General features: G+C 44.6%; 1 protein-coding gene across 1 annotated transcript in view; it reads right to left on the bottom strand.

The window, feature by feature from the left end:
* The window catches only part of Otoa (otoancorin), an 82,144-nt gene that overhangs the window by 51,563 nt on the left and 21,819 nt on the right, over positions 1–8,762 (bottom strand). The window contains exons 8-9 of the mRNA XM_005351171.2: positions 7,844–8,079; positions 3,899–4,011 (exon numbers count right to left, since the gene is read on the bottom strand). Coding sequence (XP_005351228.1) covers positions 3,899–4,011; positions 7,844–8,079 — 349 coding nt within the window. The remainder of the gene's footprint in view (positions 1–3,898; positions 4,012–7,843; positions 8,080–8,762) is intronic.

Consider the following 8,762-nt stretch of genomic DNA (forward strand, 5'->3'; position numbering starts at 1 on the left):
TAGAAGATCTACAGAGATTGCTCAACAACTAAGAGCCCTAAATGCTCTTGTAGAGGACCCAAGGTCAGTTCCCAGCACCTGTGTTGGGCAGCTCACAACCATCTGGAACTCGAGCTCCAGGGCATCTGACACTCTCTTCTGGCCTCCACAGACACACAGACACACACACACACACACACACACACACACACACACACACACACTAATAAATTAACCTTTTTAAATAAACTAATAGGGTGAAAAACGGTTGAGGGAGACACCCAGCTCTGACCCTGGCCTCCACATAAGTCCATGTGCACTTGGATCACATGACTTGCAGGGATCTTTGATATCAGAACTCCTGTGGCATTTATTCAGCCACCGTGTATTGAGTCCCACCTGTGAGACCCACACTACACACAGGCCACAGCCACAGAGAGCCAGCACCTGAGACTTGCCACTCAACTGTGTGGTCCCCAGATCAGCATCATCAACATTACCTGAACTTGGTAGGTACGCAGATTTTTTTTTTAATACTTGAGACCAGAAAATAAGGTGATTTATTTTGAGCTCAATTCTTTAGTCAATAATCTGACAGCTTAACATTATGCTTGACTCTCTTGACTCTCTTTTATTACTACCTTTATTTTAACCTAGTTAGTAATAACTAGCAGGTTGTCATCCTTTTTAGCAGGATGTTACTCTATTTGAGCAAAACCAAGATTCCCTGCATGTACCCCAAGTGCCCCCAGGATCTCTGCTTGCCTGGGATGTCTTTCCTTAATTTTTACCAACCTTCAAAGCTGGGTTCAAATTTTCTTTTTCCTTGAAGCCTTTTGGGGTGTGTGTGTGTGTGCGTGCGTGCGTGCGTGTGTGTGTGTGTGTGTGTTAGGAGCCATTTCTCATTTCTCATGTACTATCAGCTTCTTTTTTTGTTTTGGGGATTGTTTGCTTGTTTGCTTTTTGAAATGAGGTCTCTCATTTACCTAGAACTCACAGAATAGGCTAGGCTGACAAGCCAGAGTCCCAAGGTTTCACCTGTCACCTCCTGGCACAAACACTATAAACACACACCACCATGTGGACACTGGGGATTGAACTTGGGTCTTCATGCTTGCCAGGCAAGCACTTTACCAACTGAGCCTGGCAACTGAGTAAGACCTTGTAAGTGAAAACAGGGTGGAGAGTTTCTTAGTGGTAGAGCCCTTGCCTGGCATGTGTGATGCCTTGGATTCAACCCCTAGTATCATAGTAATATGTTCTGGTATTTGAAATCCCCCATCTGTGACATATCAATAGGACTTTGAGACCAGTCAGGCAAGGATCCAACATCAGATTTCAATAAACTGGAACTGGCTGGGGTTGCCTCACCCCTAGGTGTTTGGTACAGATATTGCACACAGCATTGCACTGGTAGCCTTTGGAGAAAAGAAAGAAGTGAGAGCATATAAATCTGTCACCAAGAGCTGTTTGGGGAGATGTGGACCCTGACAAGGTCTAAATGAGATAGACAAGTCACCTCTTTCTGGACTGATTCACAGAATATTGTTATCTCCTTAAGCTCAGGCATCAGAGGTATGGGAGTTGGGGAAGGTATAGGAAGATGACTGAGCTGGTAAGGGTCCTGAGTCTGCATCCCTACCATCCATAGAAGCACACATCTATGACCCCAGCATGCCAGTGATGGTAATGAGGATTTAAGCCAATCCCCAGTGCTTATTGGCCTGCTAGTCTAGCCAATCAATCAGTGAGCTCCAGGTTCAGTAAAAGACCCTGTCTCAAAATAATAAAGTGGAAAGTAATTGAGGAAGACATCTGCTGTCTACTACCTCTAACCATCACACATACACACACACACACACACACACACACACACACACACACACACACATGTGCACACGCACCCATACTATACACACACACACATCACACATGTGCACACGCACCCATACTATACACACACACACATCATACATGTGCACACGCACCCATACTATACACACACACTACATACATATATAAATAGTTTTAAAAATTGAAGTCTGTAGATGTCACCATTGACATCTGAGAAGGCTGTTGAAGGAAAGTGTGGCCATAGAGGCACAATATCCACCAATATCCAAGCTGAATTGGCCTTTTCTCAACCAATTACATAGCAGCCCTATTTCCTTTTCTGTTAAAGCACTGTAGAAAGGCCTTTGCCAGCCCTGTTCTAGTCTGAATCAGTCGCCCATCCTATGGCATTTATCCACTTTATCTTCCTCATAACAGCTACCAGTATCTAAGATCCTCTCTTCTCTCTCCCTGCCCTTCCCTCATTTCTTTTTCTCTCATCTCTTTTTCTTTCTCTCTCCCTCTCTTCTCCCTCTGTACACCAAACAATGCCCCAGAACCATGCGCCTAGGACGCCCTCGGTACCCAAATCCTTAGCTGTTCTGGTCCCTAATATAAACGGGCTAGCGTTTGCACATGATCAACACACATCTCCTCTGACACTTTACATCATCCTCAGATCATTTATAACCCTGAGCACAATGATCTTGTTATGCTAATAGTTGTATTGTTCAGGGAGCAGTGCCAAGTGTAAAGTCTGCTCACGTTCAATGCAGACACACCTGATCACACATTAGTAAAACGCTTGTCAAACAAACAAGAAGACCGGAGTTTAATGCCCAGAACCCATTAAGGAAATAAAACCAGGCCAGGTGGCCAGGTACGGTAGCACACGCCTTTAATCCCAGCACTGGGGGGGAGGGGTAGAAAAATAAAGATCTCCATGACTTTGAGGTCTGTGAGGTCTGTGAGTTCCAAGCCAGTCAAAGCTACAGAGACCCTATCTCAAAACAACAACAACTAAAACAACAACAACAAAAAGCCTGCTGTGGTTGACAGGCTTGGAATTCCAGTTTGGAGAAGTGGAGACAGACAGCTCCATGGGGGTTGCTGACCAGACGGTGAGTCTCAGGTCTCAGTAAGAGAGCCTGTCTCAAACAGCGATGCTCACCATCTAAGGTGCAACAGTTGAGGCTGACCTCTGACCTCTGCACACAAACAAACACACACAAAGAAAAAAGAAAAGCCTGAAGCTCTGCATTGGTTTCTGTCTCCACTCTAGGACATAAGAAAAGCTTTAGTGCACAGCCCTCAAATAAATGCACCCCAAGGAATTGCTGCTTTGGTTGCCAAGAACCAATAGAAACTTTTCTAACAAAAACCATCTTATGTCACTTGAATGCGTACTTTTTTTGGTGGACAAGGTTGTGACAGGGTTTCTCTGTGTAGCCCCGGTAGTCCTGGAACTCACTCTTAAGTCTAAGATGTCCTTGAACTCACAAAAGACCACCTGCCTCTGCCTCCCAAGTGCTGGGCTTACGAGTGTGCACCATCACACCGGGCTAATGCACACATGTTACACATGGGTTTTAAACTTGCAATCCCACTCTAAAGGCTGTCAGCAAATGGAAGATGTCACCACAGAACAGGGATGAGAGGTCACTCGTAAGACAGACGCCTCAGTGTTTGAACAGCAGGCTAATGCCATGGGATGTGGTTCTACTCTACCAGCTACATGGCCAAGGTTCTGGGAGTGTGGCAGGGGAGGTGGGATAAAAATCACAAAAGTAGGGGGCTAGAGAGATGGCTCAATGGTTAAGAGCAGTGACTGCCCTTCCAGAGGACTCACATTCAGTTCCCAGACCCCACATAGCAGCTTACAACTCTCTGTAAATCCAAGATTTGACACCTTCACATAGACATATATGTAGGCAAACATTAATTGCACATAAAGTAAAAATAAATTTTAAAAAATTTTAAAGAACAAACTCAATGAAATCAACCCTGATTTTGGAGGCAAATAACCTGTCTGGAGGGTGGAGCTCCCCTAGAAGTCACTCCATCCAACCCTCACGCCCTGGCAAGCAGGTCTCACCAGTGATGTTGAAGGGCGTCCTCAGGATTCCGGTCATCCAGGAGTAGAGAGCTCTCTGGGTGTGAGCTGAGGTTTGGTCATAGACATCTTTGAACACTGCAGATCTAAGACAAAGGAACACAGGTGTCCATTAACAACACACAGGTGGATACCCACTAACAACACAGTAGCAGGTGCCCACCCTGAAGGAGCCATGAGAACACTGTGCCCAGGGCTGTCACTCTGAAACCCCCACAGATCTCATTGACATGCTGACTGCTTTTCTTCATTTTCACTCTTCCCCTTCACAGCTAAACACCTTGCAAAAAGCAGCCTATGGATCTTGTCTCTGCTTCCTTAGCTCTTAATTCCTTTTGTGTGCATATAGCTTTTCTTTAGATATAACTTATGTAGTTGGAATTTTCTTTGGGTCACCAACCATCACCCAAATAATGACACAGAGACTTGTTATTAATTATGAAAGCTCAGCCTTAGCTTAGACTTGTCCCACTAGCTCTTTTAACTTAATTTAACCTATTTCTATTCATCTATGTTTTGCCTCTGTGTGTCTTACCTTTCTTTCATTCTGTACGTCCTACTTTCTGGTTTCCCCCATGTTTATCTGGCTGGCCCCTGGCATTTCCCTGGTATCTCCTTTTCTTTCTTCTTCTATCCCAAATTCCTCCTCCTAGTTACTCTCCCTGCCTGGAAGTTCTTCCTATACCTCCTCACTCCATTCAGCTTTTATTAGAACACTCAAGTGCCTTAAGCAGACAAGGTAAAACAATAACATATCTTCGCATTATTCAATAATGCAACACATCTTTACATAGCTAAACAAATGAAACACATCTTTGCATAGTTAAATAAATATTCTGCACCAAACTTACATGCCCTATAATTCACTTGCTTAAAGTATATAATTCACCAACACCTCCAAAAGCAGAATTAGTTCAAGGTCAGTTTTGAGTATGCAGCAAATTTGAGGCCAGCCTGGGCTGTGTAAGATTGTGTCTCAAGAAAATGAAATCATGATAGTGTTCAAGAAAATGGATGGAACTAGAAAATATTGTATTATGTAAAATAAATAGGGCTCCAAACACAGCATACAAAGACTTTAGCTTCTGATTTTTATACATGTATTGTGTGAGAGTAGGTGTATGATGGGTCTTCTTGGCTGTCAACTTCATTACATCTGATTCACTAAAGCCCATCATCATCAACATTTCCAGCAGCTTACAAGGAAACTCCACCCCCTTAGCTGTCACCCCTCAACCCCTAGCTCCCCAGAAAACACTAATCCACTTCCTCTCTATGGATTTGTCTGTTCTGGATACTGCATATAAATGGAGTCATACCATTTGTGGGGGCCCAAAAATGAGAGCCTATTGCCACCATGTCTGTTAGTCAGAGAGTTTGAAGGTTGCTCAAGATGGTTGACAAGTGTAGCTACACATCCTGACTCAGGATGTGATTACCTGGTTCTCTACAAATAGACCCATTCCACCCTGACAGGGGGTCAGGTTATGTAAGTGTACTCCTATTTCTTCTTTTATAATATGAGGTTACCTGGAAGTGGTTTCCTTCAGGATACTTGGTCTAGAGTGGCTTCACTGCCTAAACAACAGAATGCTGATGACTTGATGCCTCAAAGTATTAAAGCAATTAACTGTTCAAGCTGTCCTTTGTATCATGTTAAAGGAGTCTTTTGTTGCCTTCTTCCCCCTTTTGCATTGAGGTATAAAAGTGTACGGAAAATTAAATGTTGGTAATTTCAGTATTCACTGGAACTCCCTCCCAGTACTATTCTATGCTTTCTGCTTCATTCTTTTTCACGTGTCTTCATATTCTTTATTTATATTTCTAAATCCCCACACCCCTACCCTGGCAAGAGGTGTTCTTGTCAAGGCTGGTCCCTGACAGCCACTCATTATTTCTGGGTTTTGCTTCTTGCACATGCATGATGTTTTCAAGGCTGATACATGCTGGAGCATGAATCAAGCTTTAATTTCTTTTTATGGGTAAATAATATTTCATTATCTGGGTAGTCTACATTTTGATTGTCCAGTAATCAGCCAATGAACATTTAAATTGTTTTTACCTTTTATTTTGCTTCTTCCTCTGTTGGTGCTTGGAATTGAACCTGAGACCTCACACATGTGATGCACATGCTCTACCAGTGAGCTGAGTATACAAACACACACACACACACACACACACACACACACAGAGAGAGAGAGAGAGAGAGAGAGAGAGAGAGAGAGAGAGAGAGAGAAAGAGAGAGAGAGAGAGAGACCATCCTCCTGTTTAGCCTCTTAAGGAACCACCAGTTGTCTCTGCAGCAACTGCCTCACTGTGTATTCCCACCATCACCACAGCTCATCTCTGATTTCTCTTATTGCCTTCAATACTTGTCAATATCTGGTATTTTGACAAATAACCTCCTGCTGGTGTGAAGTGGCCTTGTCACTTTCTAAACCACTACAGTCTGATTTGCCACTGTTCTATCACCCCATGGCTCCAGTCACCATCATCTCCTTCTCACCCAACCCAGAGGTCCTGATTGGTACAAATAGTGCTTCCCATTTCTTAGCCTCTCTGCCCATCCTTCATGCTCATTCCTAAAAACCTTCCAAACCTCTGTGTCCTGAGAGCCTTCCTCCCATCATACCCACACACTGAGTACAACTCTCCACATCAACACCATGAGCACAACTCTCCACATCAACACCGTGAGTACAACTCTCCACATACAAAGTGGTAAGCCTCATTTAAGGGAAAACTTTCCCACTGCAAAAATGCTGCTTCTTACTTTTCCCTATGGAATGCTAGTGGCTGAGGGTGAGTCATTTAGTCTCTCTGCCCTTCAATTTCCTTGTCCATAAAGAAGAGAAAAGGAGAGCAGGAAAGAGTAATAAGGAGAGAGAAGACCTGGGGCAAATCCCCTGGGTTCAGTCACCTCAGGGTCAGGAGATGGAGCCCTCATGAATAGGATCAGTGCCCTTGTCTAAGAGACTCCAGAGGGCTCTTACAACCCTTCTGCCGGCAGAGGACACAGCAAGATGATACCTATGAACCAGAAGGTAGAAAGATACTACATCTGACATGAACAAGATTTGATCTTGAACATCTCAGCCACTAGAAATATGTGTCTTTTGCCAAGATGTCCATCCTATAGCTGACCAAGATACTCGGGAGAGCAGCGTAGGTAGTTAAGGTATAGTGGCACTGTTTTTCAGTGTATTTTAAGACTATTTTTACTTAAAACAAAAATATTAGCTTTTCATTTATGGAAACAAAGCTAAATTTACCTTAATTTTTTTTTCTTTTCCATGTATCCGTATGTGGTGCACTTGTCTGTGTGTATGTGTGTGGGTACATGTGTGTGTCCATACCTATGGAGGTGAAAATTTGATGCTGGGCGTCTTCATTGCTTGCTTTTGCACCTTATTTCTCCCAATCAAGCCCAGAGTTCATCAATATGGCTAATCTCCCTAGCTGGCTTACTCTGGGGGATCCCTGGTCTTTGCCTTCCCAGGCTGGAGTTACAGGCAGGCTGCCACATCCACCTACCACTTACATGGACTCTGCGTATCCATGCTCACACCACTTACATGGACTCTGGTCTACATGCTTACACAGCAAATGCTCTACCACCGAACCATTCCCCAGGCCCTAAAACAAACATTTTTTTTAGACGGAAAGGATGAAGGCTTATAAAGAAAATCATGGAACAAATCACAGGGCAGGAGGTAGATAGATGTAACAAAAACCAGAATAGTTCCCTGACACTACAATTGAGAGAGTTTTAATAAGAAGCATCTCTCGCTCTGCTTCCAAAGATGTCTGTCTATTCGTGCCCACCACCATCTCCATCACTGGGCACTAACCTCCTTGGGTCAGCACAGCAACCCCTGAGCAGCACACAGAACTGAGAGTTCAGAGGAAAAGACTCACAGGTTCTTAAAGGCATCCTCACGCAGGTCCTGGGGTAGCCGCTCGATGACATCCGGCTGCAGAAAGCTGCCCGAGGACCCTCTGAGCACCCTGCCCAGGACCTCCACACACTCCAAGGGGTTCAGCACCTGGAAACAGCGCTCCAGTGTGATGAGAAACAGGCTGCGGTTCACCCCAGGGCTCTGAAGGGCTGTTTCCCAAATGTCTCCCAAGTTGATGACAGTGTCCTTCAGGTCCTGGAGGAAGGAGAGAAATCAGAGTCTCTGCATCTTTGTGGCTAAAGTACATGAGAAGACAACCTGAAGGGAGAAATGTTTATCTGGTCTCCTGGTTTCAGAGGGATTGATGCAGGGTCACTTGGTCTCATGACGAGGGTGGGATCTTGTAGATGGGGTTATTCACTACATTTTTGGCAGGAGAAACAAGGAAATGGAGGGACAGTTTATAGTCTTCTAAACTTGTCCCCCATGACCTACTTCCTGCAATTAGGCTCCATCTCCCAAAACAGTCCCACCAGCTGGGGACCATGGGCTTATGAGACACTTTCCATATTCAAACCATCATAGTCACACGAGAGTTGCCTCCTGACTCAACAGCCCTGGAAGGGGCTCACATACTGCAGCATGAAGAAATTCAGGATGACAGTTTCACATCGTGCTGTTGTCTGGAAACTTCCATCCCCTTTGGGTCAAAGGTGAGTCTTTCACCTGCTCTTCCTTCCTCTGGGTGGACGGCAGTAACGCCACATCTTCTCTCCATTAGCACAGAAGTGACTGTGGGGCTTCCTCTGGGGTGACCGTAGGGTCCAGGCTCCACAGTGGGAGCAGGATCCTTGTCACCACGGGAGTCATTTGCACTTCCACAATGCATTACAGCTACCGCAGACATCTTGAGACCTTTACCGTCAACACTTTTTTTT

This window comes from Microtus ochrogaster, chromosome 8 (assembly GCF_000317375.1).
Source record: "Microtus ochrogaster isolate Prairie Vole_2 chromosome 8, MicOch1.0, whole genome shotgun sequence".
NCBI lineage: Eukaryota > Metazoa > Chordata > Mammalia > Rodentia > Cricetidae > Microtus > Microtus ochrogaster.